The sequence below is a fragment of the Gossypium hirsutum genome, chromosome A04, assembly GCF_007990345.1.
Source record: "Gossypium hirsutum isolate 1008001.06 chromosome A04, Gossypium_hirsutum_v2.1, whole genome shotgun sequence".
NCBI lineage: Eukaryota > Viridiplantae > Streptophyta > Magnoliopsida > Malvales > Malvaceae > Gossypium > Gossypium hirsutum.
Window position 1 is genome coordinate 89,041,936 of NC_053427.1, and position 20,850 is coordinate 89,062,785.

At 34.1% G+C, this 20,850-nt stretch overlaps 3 protein-coding genes and 1 long non-coding RNA gene across 5 annotated transcripts; 1 reads left to right on the top strand and 3 right to left on the bottom strand.

Annotated features, from left to right (window-relative positions):
* Window positions 1-1,548: 1,548 nt before the first annotated feature.
* On the bottom strand, window positions 1,549-11,004 carry LOC121228123 (protein SHORT ROOT IN SALT MEDIUM 1-like). The gene is given in 21 exon segments (XM_041111272.1): window positions 1,549-1,672; window positions 2,898-2,968; window positions 3,155-3,229; window positions 3,664-3,749; window positions 3,960-4,246; window positions 4,344-4,422; window positions 4,546-4,576; window positions 5,024-5,194; window positions 5,405-5,468; window positions 5,570-5,720; window positions 5,723-5,780; window positions 6,681-6,795; window positions 7,187-7,242; window positions 7,332-7,424; window positions 8,049-8,094; window positions 8,201-8,890; window positions 9,198-9,289; window positions 9,454-9,744; window positions 9,993-10,196; window positions 10,603-10,689; window positions 10,869-11,004. Coding segments are annotated over 20 exon segments (2,856 nt in total). The 5' UTR covers window positions 10,675-10,689; window positions 10,869-11,004.
* A 1,003-nt stretch (window positions 11,005-12,007) lies between these two features.
* Window positions 12,008-14,508, bottom strand: LOC107934872 (uncharacterized). Its single transcript, XR_001694079.2, has 2 exons — window positions 13,471-14,508; window positions 12,008-12,392 (listed from the first exon to the last, which is right to left on the bottom strand). It is a non-coding gene; the product is annotated as an uncharacterized lncRNA (long non-coding RNA).
* Window positions 14,509-14,643: 135 nt separating this feature from the next.
* On the top strand, window positions 14,644-16,494 carry LOC107934863 (uncharacterized). Of its 2 annotated transcripts, none has more exons than XR_001694077.2 (6): window positions 14,644-14,831; window positions 15,075-15,293; window positions 15,407-15,469; window positions 15,638-15,685; window positions 15,792-15,929; window positions 16,030-16,368. XR_001694077.2 is itself a non-coding variant. In XM_016867377.2 (6 exons), the coding sequence occupies exons 2-6, from the start codon at window positions 15,111-15,113 to the stop codon at window positions 16,081-16,083; spliced, it is 474 nt and encodes a 157-aa protein (XP_016722866.1). In that variant the 5' UTR covers window positions 14,677-14,831; window positions 15,075-15,110; the 3' UTR covers window positions 16,084-16,494. The 2 variants fall into 2 exon arrangements, 1 of the variants encoding a protein (XP_016722866.1); XM_016867377.2 differs by having other exon boundaries at window positions 14,677-14,831; window positions 15,792-15,845; window positions 15,958-16,494.
* A 338-nt stretch (window positions 16,495-16,832) lies between these two features.
* LOC107934864 (probable calcium-binding protein CML46) lies at window positions 16,833-17,626 on the bottom strand. The gene has a single exon (XM_016867378.2). The coding sequence runs from the start codon at window positions 17,369-17,371 to the stop codon at window positions 16,904-16,906; it is 468 nt and encodes a 155-aa protein (XP_016722867.1). The 5' UTR covers window positions 17,372-17,626; the 3' UTR covers window positions 16,833-16,903.
* Window positions 17,627-20,850: the final 3,224 nt, after the last annotated feature.

Sequence of the window (20,850 nt, forward strand, 5' to 3'; positions counted from 1 at the left end):
AATTTTAATTTGATATCATGACCATGTTTTAATAGGTGATTTAATATAAAAAGATTTTTTTTTTTTTTGTTCCTAAGACTTTGGGAGAAAGTCGGTGGTTTTTCATTTCCCAAAAAATAAAAAAAGAAAGGAGAGGATGGTTGTATGTGTAAATTGGATATACATTGCTTTAAAATGTAATTATTAAGTGATTAATTAAAAGCATGGTTTCAAAACAACAACAATTCGACCAAACATTTGATTTTAAAAAGAAAGAATTAATAATTAAGTAAAAAATGCTACGAATTAATTCAAGGTATGTATACATATATAACAAAGAAATGGTGTATTAATAAAATCTTTGTTTCTTCGTTTCATTAATCATACATTTTAATGGCACTTAAATGTTTTTTTCCTTGAAAGTTTTCAAGTAATTAATCATTAAATCAGATTAATTAATTACATTAATGAGATTTTATTAATAATGATAGCAATGTTAATCTATAAGCTGTGAGAAATTGATGAAGCAAAGATTTTTTTATGAATTCTTCATTTAAGATGAAATAAAATGGTGGAGCTACATGTAATAAATGATTAAGTTTGCAGAAATTGTGGAAATTACCCCAATTTCTGAAAAACGTGGTGAAAAAAAGGTGATTAATTCCTAGCTTTGCTGTTAGGTTGAAGCATTTGTGATATTTATGTCTTCATAATAATCATCTAAGCCTATACTCACCTCATGCTTAACATAATCTAATATTTGAGAGTTTGGTTTTAGATTTTGGAAATATTTATTAGGAGAAAAATGAAGAAATTATGAAATACCTTTTCTGCCCGACCCATCCAAAATTGAGGCGGATTTTGGAAATCACTATCATTAAATAGAGTTGATCAGCAGCTACAAGCAATATTAACTCCTCATAAAACCACACAAACAAACATATTTATTTACTTATTAGTTACAAGCTTATATTCATCTCAATACTTCAAGATTTATTATTGTTAAGAGAGATTAGGTAGGGTGAGAAATGTGTCAGCTGAAGGATGAATTAACGAATGTGGAAACAGATGCAGTTGGTGGCTAAATGGGAAATCCCTCTTTGTATTACTTTGTTTACCAAAACTAGTTGTGAGTGAGGAATTGCCTGCCAACATGTTCTACTTTTAATTACGCTCTTTTACTATTCACGTTCCTTTAATGTGCCCCCTTTCTACTCACACCCCCATTCATTTACTCCCTTTAAAGGCTGTCATACTGTAATGTAAGGACCAACAAAGTTTGAACCTATCATCAAAATAGCAGACAAGAGCTGCTCAAAGAGTTTGACCGAATACCACCATAGAATCCCACAATTATGGCTAAAATACAGTAGATCTCAACAAATAAGAAATGAAAACAAAAAGATAAGAACATCACTAAGGCAAACACAGACCACATGGACTAACTCTTGACAAAATGCCAGACAAACAATCCCTGATATACCAATAGCTTAAACACTAGAAACTAAAACCCCTATTGAACTCAGGACTCAATTAGCTCCTATTGAGTCCACCCTTGAATGGAATGCCTCATTGATGCAAAACAGATAAACATCTATGGACCCCAAGCTTTAAGTAGACAACAACCAGCTTATCGTAAAGAATGTGACGTCCCTTCCTGTGTTGCTCTCTAACAATGCCACTTGCACTAGTTCTGATCAGGTAAGAATGCCATGAGTACCCATAATGCAAGAAGTACCATATAAAAAAGTTAAATTATGACAAACAACTGCAGAAAGAATCATAGAATCGGAATCCTACTTGACATCCCTATAGAGATAGAAACTTCCCAAGCTATGAATCATCAACCTCATATCTTCGACCTGTATAAACCAGCGTCCACCAATCATCACCATTGTAAAAGAATATACCAAAATAAGTATTAAGATTAGATCTCACCCTAACGAGCCAACTCGATTCCGTCAAAAAACCTAAAGCCTATTACAAAACAGACTTGCATTAATAAGAGATGAAAAAGCAATTAAATTAAATGGGAAAGATTTGAGGCACAGGGAAATGAAGTAATAGGAAAAACCTGCAACAAACCTTATCAAATAGCAGCACCTTCTATTAGGCATCAACCCTCGCTCCACTGACATATCCCCCTCAGAGCCCAGCACTAGTACTAGCACTTGTGGTTACAGATTTGGTAAGATGCCATAGCTTCAATCTTCTCAGCCTCCTTTCAACCCTTTAAGGCTAGCATCCGTTGTGCCTTCTCTCTTATTTCGAGTTACAATCTTTCATAATTAGGATAAATAACAGCAATAAACATATGAAAATGAATTGCTGAATCAAACCACCCTGAAGTAATCCAGGTGTAAAATGGAAAGTCAATCATAATATAACATAAAAATATTATAGTATAGAACGAAAAAGATGAAATTCAAGGGATGCATCCAGAAATTCCTTAGTGAAAATAAGTCCGACAAAAAATATTTCAGCTTCCCTGTTAAAGAGGAGGAAGAAACTCTACCTCAATAGAGGAATTGGTTGACTTGCATCCTCCATTTCCTTCATATCTTCAGGATCTCCTCTGGATCTCTTCCTCTATTTCATCTTTTATCTTTGGCTCCTCAACATGATCAACATTAGTTTCTTCATTGGCCATCTTGGCTCCTCAACTTGATCTGTGGTAGTTTCCTTCCTTGGTCACAATCATTTCATCCCCCTGCCTGAGTTGCAGTGATGCGTCCAACTTAGTAGATTCAAATTTTCATCAACAGGGAGCCAGCTTCGATCAGTGGCGAGTTCTTAGTCCTGTCAAATTCTCCCGTGCCTCAACCGATTTTTGAATAAATCTACTCGCAGTTCACAAAAAAAAGAGTCAGTGACAAATTTTATAGGAATTAGGTAAAAATAAAAAAATCAATAAAAACCTGGAAAATGAAAATAGGCAACCCATTTGATACTGAAGCATTTCATAAAGCACCTCAGCAAATAATGAAAGCTGCAAAAATGGAATGCACTTGATGTAAATTATAGAGTAAGAATAAAAAACAAAACGCTTCAGCAATGTAAAAACAAAAAATGGAATGCACTGATGTAAATCAGAAGTTAAAAACGAAATATATAGGATGGAAAATATAAAACGAATGTAGATATTAAGGCAGAAAGATAATAAGGAGAAGGAAACCTCAAATGTGGATTCTTCAATGTCCTTGTCTGTATAATCCAAAAGTGAATCAGTGAAAGTGACAACAGGACGCAACTGCAGCATTGGGACTCATAATTAGACAAGTACAAGATAGGAATATAGACAGTTTATGCATAAAAAACATTTCCTTCACAAAATTTCAACCCAGTGTACAAGACACTGCTTCAAAAGATATTATTAACTTACTTAGAATCCTTGCTCCACTTTGTTTGTAGAATCAATCCAGGATGCTTCAGAGAAAGGCTCTTCAGGCTTCCTCTTTCTTTCAATTCTTTGTTAGTATTACTTCGGGAATCATCTTTACCATCTTTTTCCTCTTTCTCATCTTTGGCTTTTCCCCTTCTTTCAATTTGCCCCCCTTGACATCACAAGTATACTTAGTGTTAACCTTTTTCTTGTCATTCAGCGACTCCCGTGTTCGTTAACTTTTCGTCCTTCTTATTCTCCTTTCAGGCTTGGATCCTGATTTACTTGAACTGCAGCATTACCTTGTTTTTCTGAACCTGTTGCTTACCTACATTTGAGGTCTCAGTTCCAGCTAAAACAACCTTTTTCTCATCCTCACCACCACATTCTTAATTCAGCTACTTCATCCTTAGCTTGTGTAGCAGAAACCTTTCTTTTGGGCACCCTCTTAATATTTCTTCTTAAAGTTGTTTCACAGTGGCATTTTCTACAGCTGCAGCAGTGGCATCAGAATTACCTTGTTTATCTCCAGAGCATCCCTTTCTACCTCCATTTTTGCCTCAAGGGGAACATCATTATCTCATCCTGATCAGTTTACCAACTGCCTCCTTTTTGTAACCTTCTTCCGGCAAAAGTTTAATCCCTGCACTACCAGCAGAAGATTCTTCCAGCTGACTGCCAATCTCTGATTTAGTATTCTGCTCTCCAGCATCTTCAACCTTGTTGCTCGGTTTGCTAGCAGTATTTACTTCTGCAGCTGTCTTATTAGCAACCTTCTGTTTGACAATCCTCTTATAATCTTTTTCTTCACGGACTTCACAACCTGGCTTAGCAGTAGCACTTCTCCACTTCCTTTTCCCAGGACCTCCTTCCACAGTTATTTCACTGCCATCTTACCAGAACTTATTTCGCCCCACTAGCCTTTCCTTCAGAACCATCTCCTTCAATACATTGCCATCCTTCTCCTTTTGTTGGCAACTACTCCATCACTAGATGACATGGACATAATCTTTTTCCTGATTTGCCTCTTTCAGTTTGCTTTGTATTATCTGCTTCCTTGTCTAGCCAAAATAAATGAAAATTGAAGTAAAGGAAGAAGCTATCGATCCAATTCATAATTGATCTGCCCATAGAATATATGCAAGCAAAAGTACAAGATGATGAAATTGTAATAATCAATTCACCTTTTGATCCTTCTTTCCTCTCCTTTGATTTCTGAAAGTAAACAAAATTTCCATTAGTCAAGTAGGTAACACCTTCACTAGTCCCTATTTTATTACAACATATATATAGCAAAAGACATAAGCTACCATGGGTCACCCATATATCCATCTAACCCAAAACTGATATCAAGTAGTTTGGAATTGACAGTTCCTTGTACGCACTGCTCAAAGCTATAGTTGTGCAAGATTTTAGATTTGAGACAAATCTACAGATCAAGATTTTGGCATTTTGCAATCCTGTAATAATTCTGGCTTGTCTTCTGTTGTTCTGTGGATCAATGTGTCTAAGTATACATCAGAGGGTCACAGTTATTCCCATAATAAGCATGCATCTTCTTGACAAGGCTGATGCTTATATACAAACATGCATTTTTTGGGACATTCAATTGAGGATCAGGAAACCTAACAGAAAGGCAGGAAAAATAAAATAGAACAACACCTCTCTTTTCAAAGACAGCTGGCGCTCTCTCTCAGAAACAGCTTTTCTATGAGCTAACCATTGGGCTCGCCATTCATCAAGTGAAGGGAGACATTCAGATAAATCTGGAACAAACAGTACGGTAACCTCTTTATGGCTAAACAGTCCATCCTGCCAACTGTCATAATGTATCTGCAAATAACAATGTAAAAGGGTTTCAGTCCAATAGAATGAACATTCTTACAATTAAGCCTGAACAATAGTTCAAAAAATAAAATAACAGAGATCCTTACAAATAGTTTTGATAAAAAGATTCAAATCTAAAGCAGAAAAGCTTTTATCAGTTTGTCAATTCCAAGAACCATATACATCAGTTCAGGACACAATCTGAATAAAAAATACCTCAAGGAAACGATTCCAATGCTGACATTTCTGCAAATCAAGATTAACTACATCCTGCGCATATCTGCTCAAGTAAAACAACTCCACAGATGAGAAATGAATCAAGTTACACATTTCTCCAAAACAACTCTCCATAGCATTCAACTATCACCAGACAGGACAAACCTAAGGGCTGTTTGAGTTAGAGAGAACTCGTCACCAGCAGGATTGCTGCCATCAGCAGAAACACAAGGTCCACCAATTGCCATGAAAGAATGATCCTTTTTAAGAACAGCAAACCTTAGAATATTGCAAATATGAGGTATACGGTCATCAGGGATTTTTCAGATGACAGCTCTTCCAAAGAACTCCTGCTTAATCCACTCATCAACATCATCTGAACAAAATCACAAGATACTTTACTATAACATGATAAAATCACATTTGATATGAATATTCAATTTTCCTATAAAAAAATGCAAAAAGACAAGCAGGTGGGAGAGCTTAAATCGTACATGAATTATACAAATGAAACCTCAAAGTTATTCATTACTTAAATCGCATCATCGCTCATGCTTCTACAGGTTTCTCTATTAGTAAAAGTCTAAAAATGATACAATAGATTCGAAGACAAGATAAAATTTTCTTCCTTTCAAAATAGGAAATATAACAAAATGTACTGATACTCTCAGTACTTAGCATGTTCAAATAAGTTCCATAAAAAGTTAAAACAAACCATGCACAAGATTACTATATTTGATATCCTTATAGTGTAGCTAATAACTATGTAGATAATAAAAGAAAACTGTTGGGAAACTAAATTCTATGCTTTAGTCTTCTAGATCAAACAAATAAGAAAACACCTTCTAAGGCTGCTTTGTAACATAAGGAATGACACAGAAGTACCAAGCAATTATAATGGCAATTCAACCAAAAGAATAGAGATTAAGCAGGCACTGCTGGAAGCATATTCCTCAATTATCATCCAAACAAGAAATATCATTATTTCAAGTGAGGCTGATCCAAAGTAGCACATTACTTCAAATGAAGCTTGACTCTTAAAACAACTATTGCAATGGAAATTACATTAATACAAAACAAAACTTACAAGCTTAAGTGCTTTAATCAGCAAGAACTCAGTAAATCATTCAGATATTATGTTCAAATGGCTACTCGAGAAAAATGAATAACCAAGTCACAGTTGATAAAAACTTGCTTCCCACAAAAGAAAAAAGAAAATTATTCTAGATAAAACTCTAGCTTTTGTCATTAGATGCTACAATTAAAAATGACCCACCTTTGCATTCCACACTGTACTTCCTTGTTCTGGCTTTTCAGGCTCAACAGGCAAAAGCTTGCTGGAAAGTTCTTTGGATTCAACTAAATTATCTTCAATGAAATCATGCTCAAAGCTGCTCCTCACAACAGAAATTAAACTATTATGATTTCATAAAAGCATTAGATATAATATCATCTAGTTGATCAAAGTTAATGATGGAGAAATAACATGAAATGAACATGGGGCAGGATTTTGACTTGTCTTCCACAACTACTTAAGTTTCAACAACTAATCTTTTGCTCAATCGTTTTGCTATTCCACAAGCAAAAGTCCAAGCTTCATGGAAAACAATGCATTAGCAATTTCATGTCCTAAAACTAATTAATTGATTAAGAAATTAATAGTTCACAGATATCAACATCCATGATGGCAAGACCACTTCAGTCTTTAGAAAACAGATCAAGAAGTTCAATGCTGGTTGAGATGTCAAAGACTCAAGTAACAAATACATCCAGGAAAGATACCTGACATGAGTATGCATAGAGAGCTTAAGGTTCCCCTTTGGCCAGTTTATAACAACCTACAACAGTTGAAGAAGTTAGGTAAAACAGAATACCTAAGAATGCAAATTTAATGCATAACTGAATTTTGAGAGAAAGAGGAAAAGACCTTTGAAAATTCAGGAGACACAAAAAGTCTTGGATATCGCTTATCAATTGACAGATAACCTCTCTCTACATCTATCAAGTTGGATGTATATACCTGCAAATAAGCAGAATATAGCAAAAAGGTTCAAAAACATTTCAAATGGCATACACATAACAAAATTAAATATCAATATTACACGTAAATACATGGAAAATGGACTCCAACTCAGAAAAGTTGAATAAGTTCTCTAGAATACAGGTAAATTTTCATAAATTGGAAAAATTATAAGTGCAACCCAACCACCATTGTTTAGAGCAGTCTGCCAATATAAACCCAGGAAGCTCTGAAATTTTGAAATAGTCTCCGTAGAAGGAATATGGTGTTTACTCAACAAGGATGAGAGGATGCGGGAAAAGAAAACCACCTAAGAAGAGGATTGAAGGAGCAAAATAGGGGGGGAAAAGCGCCCAGAAACAAAGGTCAAAGCATTACACTCAAAATGAGTGAGCAAGGGCATATAAACATATGAGGAATTCTCTAGGTTTTGGATCCAAGCAACTAGCCCAGCGGACCACGAGGCAAATACCAACAGGAAGCATCAAAAGATTTGAACGCCCGTGAAAGATTAATAACAGGAAGATTTCAGAGAAATTCAGATTCCAAAGGGGAAAAAAAAAAGCAAATTCTTGATGAAGTTCAAACTATCTTCGAATGGAAGCTCTTGCATTGTCCTTTTACCTTGCTTACATATTCTCTCCTTTTTTCTTTAACAGGTGAAAGGCGCCTTCAGCAATAGAGAACATGAAGTTAGTTATGAAGAAGACTGAGAAACACAAGGAGCTAAACATTCAGAACTAGAGCAGGATGGAATGTAAAACATCAAGATCCACCTATGGGAAGCTTCACGACGTGGGGATTCTCGCTTCACAGGTCGAGCCTCTTTTGTCAAAGATGGACCTCGGTGGTCCCTAGAAACTCTTGGCGGAGTTCTTGCACGTGTAACTTCAAGTGCACGCTTGCGCTCTCGTTCTCTTTCCTTCTCCCGCTCTCTTTCCTTCTCCCGTCGCTCCAAGATGCGCAAACGTTCACGTTCTCGTTCCCGTTCTCTTAGTCGTTCTCTTTCTCGTTCTCGCTCCCTCTCCCTCTCCCTCTCTCTGTCTTTCTCTCTTTCACGCAAATGCTCCCGACGACGCTCCTCCTCTCTCATCTCAAACTCCCTAAGGTAACCAGCCCTATCGTCCTTGCGTTCATCAATCCTAGGAAGACCACTGCGTGACAATGTGCTACCAGGATATTCAGTCTCAAGGGTTGTCACATGAAGCCCCTTTGTTCCATAATCTCTACCAGGTGGTAGGCTCACTCCATAACCAGGATTTGCAGAACTAGGTGGATACATCATATCATCAACGTTTCTCCTTGGAGCTGCCCCTAATATCGAAGGAGTTTGTCCACCGTAAGAAGAAGAAGAGCTAAGCAAAGATAAACTGCGGGGATCGGCCTCTATTCTTCCTCCGTAAGACAGAAGGTCTTGTGCGGAATGTCGACCAGCAGCACTCCTTGCTGCAAGATAATCAGCTTGTCTGCCAGAAATGGGTTGCTACTCAGTCTCGTAAGCAATATATTACCGTCTAACAAACAGTCAGAAGGTTGAGCTGGGCCATTTATTTACAAGGAAATACTACAAGTGAAGATCTGTTGCTATCACAAACATCCTCAATTGGAAATCATACATTAAATATTCTACCAAAATAACAAATACCTTGCCGACATAGCCACAGTTGGAGTGGTAAGGGTGTCGTACGGTGGCACCAAAAACCGGGGTTCAAGCCAAGCGTCACCCATTCCCCCTCCCAAATTTGTAATAATAAAAATAAAAATAATAAATACCTTGAACTACTATCATGAGAGGCTGATTGAGCTTTGAGCAATTGTTCTTGTCGAAGCAAGACAGCTTGATCAAGACGATCATATATGTCAGGCTGTTGCACAATATAGAAAATATTAAAGATTAAAACCAAAGGAGAAAAAGGAACAAAATTAGAAAATGGACAAGGGTGGCACAGATTTATATCAACAACATGAAAATGAGGCCAATAAAAAGCAGAAAGAAGCTAATTGAGGAAACATTATAAAATTGCTAGACCTGATGCTGATGACCAAAAAAAGCAGAATCAGAATATCTTCCAGTTGGCTCACTAGACAAATCCCTCCCCAGATAACTACCCTGCCGTTCTCCAAATTGTCTTCTCTCCACTGTAGGATAGTCAGGAATCTTCTCAGCATACATTTGGTCACCTTTGTGACTATAACTGTGACTTGCAGATGAAACATAGTCAGTAGATGCATATTTTGGTGAATCTGGCAGAGCTGAGGCATAAGCATTACGAGCTTCCAAAGCTGATGCTCCAGCCCCTTTGGAACTTGCAGCAGGAACCTAGTACATATAAAAAAACCATCAAATTCAAAATTCAACCAATACAATTTAATAGTATTGTCCAGTACAAAATTACCACATTTAATGATATTGTACATATCAAAAAATCCCAAGGAAAAGAAATCCAGAATACAATAGATGAAACCCCGATCCCCAAATCTCTATGATAAGGTTTAATTAAAGAAAAATTCGAAGATTTACAAATTACCAAAGCAAACACAAAGGAAAAGGAAACCAAATCCACTGACCTGCTGAGTAGCACTCAAAGCAGATGTGCCGTATATGGAGCTATATTGCCCCCCATAATGAGCTGAAACTGAGGGAAGGGCTCTGTATCCACCAACTTCAGTATCTTGAGAACTACCTAAAATTGATGAATGCCGAGAAGACAAGGACATTTGAGCTCCCCCATCAGGACCTCCAACAGAACTACTAGAATAACCAGCACCCAACTACAAAATTTGCCAAAAGGATTGTCAACAAAACCGGACCCCATGATAAGTCTTTAATTATAAAACATGCTAAAGTTTAATTGCAAGGGAACATAGCAAAATTGGGAATTTAGACGTATTGCCACAGCTATAAATCCAATTATTTACTCGTATTAAACATTTATATGTTCAGCTACAATAAAGATTTTGGAATAATAATTCGAAAACAGAAGGGTCAAGTACTGAAGCAATATCAAAGAAAGTAGAATTTATCAGTTCATTCTACAAAACCAACCAGTGTATCCTTAGAAAAACATTTGAAAACCAGAACCACGCAGTCCCAACATTATACGTAACAATTAAAAAAAAACATTAGAAACGAATTAAAGAAAAAGGAGCTTGATAACAGAGTCTTTAAAACCCTCACATTTTGGGCGTATCCGGATTGGCCAACGTAAGGTTGCTGCCCGTAGGCATTCGTCCCTCTGGACGAATACATTAAATTGAATAAAATCTGCAATAAACAACATATAAAACAACGTCAAGGGAGCATTTAAAGAAGATAAAGCAAAATTCATAATGTCTTTCGTTCTGGAAACATAAGATGAATCTTTTTCTAAACAAAATAGGCTAATTAATTTTTTTTTCAAAAAAAAAAAGAGAACCAAAACGGAGAAGGTAATGGAAAATTACAAAAACGATAGGCGGAGACGAGTTGTTGAAATTTGCTAAGAATTGAATTCGAAAAACCCTAATGCATGAAGACAGAGAAAATAAGGAAGGGGCGCGTGAGGCGTGACTTTAAAGATGACCAGAAACTGGAGACTAATATAAATGAACGGGTTAATATGCTATTTGGTACCCTAGTTTAGCTTTAATGTTCAAATTGGTACCTAAGTCTTTTTTTTTCCGAATTAGTACCTAAATTTGACTTCAATATTCAAAATGATACCTAAATTTGGCTTCAAATCCAATTTCATACTTGAGCTTTTTGTCCCAAACTCTCTATTAAACATCTCTAATATTCAATTTGATATCTAAATATCTCTTCAATCTCAATTATTACCAATATATTTTTATTAGATACACGTGTCAAATATTAATTGGTATATATGATTAATAAATTCATCATTGAAACCAAATTCACTTAAAAAACTCGTATAAAATTGAAGTTTAAAGCTAACTTTAGGGTTTGTATATTAAATAAATTTGTGATGGAGTGGATTTAGCGTCCACCATTGATTTGGTTTGATTGGTTGATTTTATTTAAGTCACCAATCTATTTTAATTATTGTTGTATGATCTCCTCTGTTAGCACTGTTTGTACCAATTGAAAGCTTTCATCCCCTTCTCTTCTACAGTAAAATTTTTTCATAAAATAGCTTTAAATGTTGGGAATCTGTGAACTAAATTTTAAACAATTTTGTTCTCCAATCTTCAATGTTGACCATCAAATTGATTTGGATCTAAGATATGTTATTCTACTCGTCGATGGGTACCGATACATTAAATTGATCGTCAAATCGTCGCTTGGAACTGGCTAGCTGGATTTAAAAAAAAAAAAACTTAACAATATAATGACTTAAATAAAAACTTTCGAATAGGTTAGGACTTAAATGAAAATTTTCAAATAGTTTCATGACTATTTTGTAATATTTGGAATTGATTGTGTTTGTATGTAAAAGCGGGCTTCAAAGAAACAAAAGGTTTGATAAAACTCAGCCCAATATCCTCGTACTGGCTTTCATGGGCCTAAATTGGACCCATTAGTTTGGGCTACATGATGGAAGAGTATTTTGAGGCACACATTTGCTACATGATATATATATTGAAGGAATTATCTGGATTTTCTTTAGATTTGACTAAATAGGCTTATCAACATAGATACAGTGATCAACAACTCTTAAACTTTTATGACATGTATTGTTTCTTTTTTTGCAGCTTTTGTAAGTTATGGATATGTTTTAAGCAGACAATCTTTGACAGTAAAGGCGGCACCAGACCGGAGCATTTTGTAGTGCACTCCTCACTGCTGCTTGCAATTTCAGGCGATGGTACTTGCAGAAGGGGTTGAAAATGTTGGCAAATTGAAAATGCATTAGCCTTCTGCTTGTGTTCCTATATTCTCCATGGCCATAGCATCACAGCATGGCAACCCCACGGATCGAGATACGGTCGCCTAGCTGGATGTTCCACCAGGTTCTAGTGGTGCTGAAACTAGTTGCAAGATAGAGCAGCTTGAAAGATATGCAGATTTAAAAAAAGTAAATCTATGTCATGGAAGCTAATCTGATATAATATTGTTGTATCAAAGAGACCTTGAAAGTTTCCAATTTATGGTGATTAATTATCTCTTATGAAACCTGAACTAAAGGACATTTACATAGGGAAGATGAATCTTTATGTGACAGTGTACCTTCAATGACAGAGAAACTAGGCCTAAAAAATCTCAACCTTGTGATAATTTTAATTTTCTGTACGCAATGATGGACCCTCTATCAGGCTGGTTTAACCATTATGCACGTCACACGTGACTGTACCTAGCTAAAGTGTCCTCTTTTTTTTCTCACAGCATTGGAAAATTTTCACTACTGCAACTTGTTCAACCAAATGTAAATCAAAAACATGTCGCTTCTCGTGCCTTAATCGTGTTCGATGGGGATTCAACATTGTTTTCCTTTGGATCCCAAGCATTCCTGGTTAAAAAAGGGACCACATTGCCAGTCATGCCAGCTTCTATATTTAGCAAGCTAAAAATCTGTCAATCTTAATTCGTTTCAAACGATGGAAATGACCCCTTTTTTTTAGCGTAGCTAAATTGCAATGTACCCTTTCCATAGAACAATAAAGTGGATGATAATGATATGTCCAAGCTGTATCAGCATTAATAACCAAAAAAGAAAAAGTCGGGGGTGGGGTAAGGTGGGGGCCTGAGTTGATGTAATCATGTCTTTGTAGATAAAGGAAACACTGGTCTCTTTAAATCATGTACCTTGCCTCGTTCCTTCCATACACTTGGAATCCAAACGGTTAATAAGGACCAAATGATGGCCCTACAGATTTGGTACCTTTGATTCTGTCCATGCAACATGTTGACACTTTTGCAAATTGCAGAACTTGGTTACCGTTCTTGAAATGGAAACCATCATCTTTATCTCTTATGATGATGATTTTGTCATATTTGCAAAACACCAGCCACTTGTTTCATACATTATTGACATTCATACATGATAAAATGAGTGAAAATGCTATATCTAGATCGTATTAATATATGTATACCAGCATGGAAACTTACATCGTAACTTGACTGTGCATGTGAAAGTGCTCCATATTCTTCAGCATTTCCAGTCTATTATCATCATAGATGTAACAAGTGAAAATGAGACAGAATTGTAGCCGAGGACAACTTGCCGGATCGATGTTATCTCCTCCAAAGGTTTTGTTTCATTTATGTATTACAGTCTTGTTCAAATCTTTGGCAATAAAATGAACATAATAACAGAATATAATATGGAAGAGATGGCTTAGCCGACCGGCAAGTCATCCTTGGCTGCAGTACTGTACCTCATTTAAACATGCTAGACCTTAGATGAAGAAATCCGGCATCGATCCATAAATGTATCAGCGTATGTTTTAGGCAACAAAGCTAAAAAGAACAAGAATTGTTTCTAAATAAGAGATTTTCTTTTTGTTTATTTCAGGAGTTTGAAAATGGAGGTTTGATTTCTTTTTTTCTTTTTTTTTTTTGGTGTTGCAGAAAGAGTTTGAAGAACAATGGGTACCATATAATGGAGAATGAGGTTGACATATATACGTGAAGGCCTTGGGTGAGTGGATGTGACCACTGCATGGGTCCTGCAGTCAGCATAGTAAAAGCCCTATAACGTGTTAATTTCATCCAACTAATACGATAATTTAGTTCTATTAATTCATGTAATTACTTTTAAGAACTAACATGAGTATTTTTCGAACTTCTTTTATACAAAAAAAAGAAAAAATAAAAGCTGACAGTATCTTATTGCGTATATGCTATCCTAGTCACACCCGCAACTAGTTTTTGAGGTTCTGGATAAGGAACTCCACTATTTGCAGAAGTTTACAAAAAGTACCAAATTGACAATTTGATCATAATTTTGCTAATTGACCAAAATAATCTCATGCTCAAGCTTAAAATAATTGTTATGCAGAGTAATAAGAAGGATTAAATGAACAAATCCAAGGAGTTATGATGTAAAAAGAATGGAGACAATGGTGGATATTGGGGGACCCTCTGCTGATTTTATGAGTATGGTTGTCATGGGGGCTGATATGATGGCACCCACTTGCATTTTATATGCTTCCGGTATAAAAAATTTACAAGTACAAATACAGATTCGATCAATTAGGAGGACCACTCAAGTGGCCCAGAAAAAATACTGGAAGCAAGTAATCTATCAACAGAATTTGGGCCCTTGTTTCAAACCAGCTGAGATTGTAACCCAACCCAAGCCAAGCAAAAAGCCCAAGACTATCCCCCCTACCCCACCATGTAAGATGTTCCCTGCGTATTTTTCAGGCTTCATGTTGATGATATAGTTAAAAGATACAGGAGATTGAAGTCGGTGATCAAAACCCTTCACTCTTTCCATCAAGCTTCCCTCTTGGATCTTTCATCAGGTAAATCACTTAATACTTTTTTAACAAAATTTGTTGAAATTTTGTATTCTGGGTCTTGTTTATTTTGTAGTGTTTAAAAGGTGGCAGATATGGTTGATTTTAATGGGGTTTTAGTATTTTTAGTTCATCTTTCGATAATTCCAGTTTTCCAATATTGATTGTGATCAGAAAGTGACAATATTTGTCTTCGATCTGACCCTTCAACACTGTAACTCATATGGAATCTTTGTGTGTGTTTTACAGTGACCAGCAATTGACTGTGAAAAAAGAAGTAAAAAAATGTCACAAACTAATGATGTTGAGGGTGTAAAGGAGAAGAAAGTGATGAATGATGGTGAAAAAACTCAAGTTGATGATGGTAAAGATCAAATCTTTGGTGAAGAAGTTGCTGTATCTGAAGAGTTAAAAGATTCAGATGAAAATGAAAATGAAAAGAATCTGATGCCCTCAGCCACAGAGGAGGTAAGGAAATGGAAAGTCTGTAATATGTGGTTCTGAATTCTTCATGGTTATATATGTATAGATATATCTATTTCAATAGTGAACTTTTAATTCTTTTGCTTTGACTTTTACAGGAAGAAGCAATCAAAAAAAAGTATGGAGGTTTATTACCTAAAAAGCCAACCTTAATATCCAAGGTTTCTGTGCTTTGACTCTTATTTATACAATATTTCTTGAATGTTAATACGTATATGTATCCGAGTTATCTTTCTATACCTATGGTTATATATACGTAAAGAGAAATGAAGAGTTAAAAACACAATTCGTCCTCGGTTGCTGACTGGAACATTTGAATTGTCTGCTAGAACCATGACCGTGCATTTTTCGATTCAGCTGATTGGGCACTAGGAAAGGTAAAGTATAGAAACTATGGCATAAGTCTGAGTTGCTTCAGGTTTTGATATTGAATGGCAATAGTAGTTTAAACTAAGGTTATATGTTTGGTCACATGTTGAACAGCAAGGATCACAAAAGCCTAAAGGACCACTTGAAGCATTGCGCCCCAAATTACAGGCATGATCATCTCTAGTGTTTTATGTTATCCGGATTCGGGAGCTGTAGCTAGTACTTGTTAAATTTACAGGCATGATAATGAAGGTAAAAGAGGATCAATTCTATTTTTCAGACAGCAACATCACACATACTCGGACATGAGTATGGAGATATGACGGAGTCATGTGTTTCTTGTGTCTCACAGCTTCATCTTCCGAGGATCAAAGCTGCACATTGGAGGGGGACAATGATACTATAAACTCTGGAACAGAGGAGCATGTTCATGGTGATGGTGATGAAACATGACATGAGCCACAACTGTGGAGTTTGGATCACTTTTTAGATTTAAGTGCTACTATTTTTGTTGTTTGTAACAACCATTGACTGTATCTGAGCCACCACTTTTATTGTTGGTGGGAGCAATAAATATAGAAACGGAAGAGGAGTTAAAGTGAGCTTTTTCAGGGGAGGATTTTTGTATTTTTAATGAGCATCTGTAATTTCAAGTTTAACTGCATTGGTAAAAGCAAAGCCCTTGTAATAATGTTCTCTATATCTTCTTGTGCTTTAAAAATTATGGTGTTAACTTGTTTCACTTATATAGACTGTATTTATAGGACCAATTCATGATGGGCTCCTAGGTGAAAATGAGAAGATCATTTTGGGTTTAGTTTTGTTATTGTTTTGTTTTTATTGTGTGGGCAGGGGAATTGATGTAGCAGTGCCATTTGGGCTATAGGATCATCTTTTACATCATCCTATGGGGTCATTTTGATTAGCTTTAGCTGAATATGGCCTTAATTAAGGCTCTTCTTTGTATCAGAATAAATGGTAAATTTGCAAGAGTTTTATTATGGTTAAGAGTATTTTGTTTTTATTGTGTGATTTTCTTTTAAATCATGTCACATTTTGGCACCAAAACCTACTTACGATACCAAGAAGGCACTCTAAAAGCCATGATAGTAATAAGCATGCACAAATAATAAATAACAAAAGAAAAGAGAACACTTAACTTACAAAAATGTCACTCATAGTGGATGTTAAAAAAAAGAAGAAGAAAAGTTAACAACGTTGTTGGTTCAACAAAAACAAGTCTGCATAAATTTCAAAAACTCATTGAAATCAACTCTACCATCTCCATCCTCATCAGCCACCCTTATCATCCTCTTACACTCTTCCACCGTCACCATCTTCCCTCTCACGCCTAGGCAAATGAGCACCCTTTGCAGCTCCGTCGCATCGATAAACCCATCTTTGTTATCGTCGAAAACATCAAACGCTTCCTTAATCTCCTCCAACCCAGGCTCTTCATCACCAAACATTTCACCCAACAACTCATCGGCACCATCGTTCCTCTCTATCTCGTACCTCATTCCCAGCCTTTCCATCACCACTTTTACGTCGCTTTTGCTTAGTTTCTCACTGTCGCCCATGGCAGCATTGATTTCCATGTTCAACTTTGGAGCTAATTCACAAGTTTTGGGCTTGGAAAATACGGGTTGAAAGTAGCAGAGCAGCAAATTTGACATAAAGTTATGGAATTTCATGTCCCTATTGTAGAAAGAAATTGGCTACTACCTTATCCAAAAATCAGGCTTTTCTTGGGTGCATTTATATAACACTTAAGGATTGACGAAGAGGAGTCAACTTCAAATTTTCTTACATGCATGCATGGTTTCGTAGAAGTTTAAGCTTTGTATGACAAACAATGAATCGCGGAAAAGGAATTTCCATACAATACGTGCCAAAAAAACATAAAACTTGCGGGAAAGTTTCCAGGTAATTTTCTTCTATTTGGATTTTATTGATTGACTGACCATGCTTTTGTTTTGTTTTCTCAAGAAATACAATTTACAAAGAATAATAAATCCATTTCAAGTCAAGTAGGTTGAATTTAACTTCACTTGCGGAAAACCTTTATTCTTTTTTCATCTATTGAAGCAACCAATTTTTTTCTCTCCGAACATGCAAACCAAATGTAGTGCATTTGCCTTTTTTTTTATTCAATAAAATGTTTAATTTTCACATTAAAAAAATCTATTAATAATTTTTCTATTATATCTGACATTAAAAATATCAATTTAATAAAAAATTAAGTTGCTTAATTAAATATTCAACTATAAATTTATAACATCATAAATTTATAAATTGATTATTGAAATTTAATAATTCATTATAAATTAATTAATTAATTTCATTTGATAACTCATATTGATTAATTGAGTAATTTGTTAAATTTATTAACTTTATAATTTATCATATTAATAAATATATTCTACTGTGAGGTTGAAATATTATAAACTTATAAATTAATCACTTGAATTTAATAACTCGTGATAAATTAATTAATTTAATTTGATAACTCTTATTGATTAATTGAGCTTGTTAGATTTATAAACTTTATAATTAATCATGTGAAAGAATGTATTCTACTATGAGTTTGAAACATTATAAACTTATAAATTGATTACTTAAATTTAATAACTTTAATTTATTTAATTTGATAACTCATACTGATTAATTAAGCTTGTTATATTTATGAACGTTGTAATTAATCATGTGAAATAATGTAAAATAAAATATGCATAAAAGTAATAATGCATGCATCTGTTACACGTTTTTTTTTTAATTTTGTTGATTTGATTCCCACTTTCTTCATTTGAAGGAAATTCACTGTTAGAATTGAGTGACCTGAATCATTGTTTAAATAAAATACAGTTGTAAAATAAAATAAAAGTAAAATCCATATAGAACTGCACTTCTTTTATTTTATTTTAGAATAAGTTTTTTTAAACCTTATTAAACTCCATCTATTTGATATTGATTAGAATAAGTTATTTTAATCTCTTTTCTTTGCGATATATTGTCCTGACATTCTATTTTTTACATTCACAATATGAATTCTAAGATAGGTTTACAATGATTATATCTCTATAATAACATGTATTTTATAGGGATATAATAGTTACCTCTTTATAACAAATAAAATCTTTGCAAACAAATGAAGTTCTTATAGAGATGGTGGACTATATTTATATTTAGATTATCAAATATATTGAGAAACTGATTTAATAAATTACCAAAAACATTGGGAACAACCATAAAGTATGATGGTGATTGTTCATTTTGTCTCTTAATCTTATAGTCGGGGTCCGATTCCAGCTCATGTTAAGCAGGTGGAGGGAGGGGACAAGCAGTGGCTTTGGCCTAAAAAAATAGAAATTTATTTATTAAACCTTTTATTTTTTAAAAAAATTATAAGTTAATATAATGGTATAATTATATTTTATCCTCTCAAATTCGTTTTATTTATTTATTACTCTCAAAACAATTTTTGAACTTCATCCCTACCTGAGTGAAAGAATAATCATTACTACAAATAAAAAATTTATTTTTAAAACCACTCAAGTCCTTAGGCGCTCTGGATTCATCTTATGAAAGGGAAAAAGGCAATAAGGAAATTTCATTGCAAGTTACAACGTTGGACAAGATGTGTAGTAATAAGTGGGTGAGGTCAGGTTCATTGATAGTTAGCCTTTTTATGTGGTTTCTCTTCAATTTCATCAAAATATTTTAATATTAATTTCAGCTTTTCTGCTGATACATATATTGGGAACAAGCAACAGATTTCAATCTCATTATATATATATATACACACACAACTACTGGATGGAATGAGGAAAAAGCAAACAAGAGAAAGGTCACTATCGATCAACTTTGAGGTTACGGAATTATTAAATTAATCATGCACGGTTGGTATGGTTAATGGAGCTATTTATTTTAGGTATATCTACCTATCTTTTTAACAAAAAGGCATTGCAAAAAAAGAACTACTTTATATCCTCGTCTTTTCTGCTTTGTACAACTGGGTTGCTTTCATTCTTTGGGGTTTGAAAGAGAAAGCTGCTTCACATTTACGCTACATCTCATTCATGGTTATCTGCTTTTATAAGGGCCTACACCATTTTTCTTTTGGATTAATATCCTATTTGGTACTTGGGTTTAGTTTTAATATTCAATTTGGTACTTGAGAATTTTTTTGTTTTAATTTGATAACTAAGTTTGACTGTAATGTTTGGTTTAGAGTTTAACTTCAATATTCAAATTTGATATCTGAATTAATTTTTTATCCAAATTAATATCTTATGCTTTTTTTACTAAAACATGTGTTAAATAATCATTGGTTATACGATATTGTTTGGTATGGCTATTAAATTTTACATTAAAGTTAAACTTAAGTATCAAGAAATCTAATATATAAAATAATATTAAATCTTTTATTACTATCAATTACATTGAATACACTAAATCAACTTAATTACATATTTAAGGTAAATTAATATATATCAAGATTATTGTATTTCATACATAAAATTAGATTTTGAAATAATTTTATATAATATATTTTTTCTTAAGTTTAAGAAAATTAAGTATATTAATATAATAAATAAATTATTTAGTTTCATAGTGAATCACATTTTGCATTAACAAATACAAATTTTATACTATATTGTTTTACTTTTTTTTATCATAGTATTATAGTGAATCACTTAATAAACATATTAAAAACACACAAAATAATCTTTTTTTTTCTCCCCTCCTCTTATTTTCCATTATTTCACTCCTTTACCCTAAAATTAGAATATGCTATCATTAATTTAAAATAATATATATTTTTGTTGGTGAAATAAAATAATATTTTTTTATACACTATATTAGCACATGCATAGGGCGGACATACAAACCAGTTTAGAATACGAGATCAAGAGGTGTTAAGGTGGGCTAAAGGTAAGGGCTTCCCCCAACGAAGCCCCTTAAAAACTGAACAGTTTTAAGTTAATTTAGGGGTGATTTTGTATTTCGGTTCCGTAAAATTTAAAATTTAATTATGACTTCTTTAAAATAAACTAAAAAAATATAATTTAATTTCTTGAAATATTATAAAAATTTAAATTAATACATTTACTAAATTATATTTTTAGCTCTAGCAAAAATTTATAATTTAAATTTGATGCCTCCAAAAAAA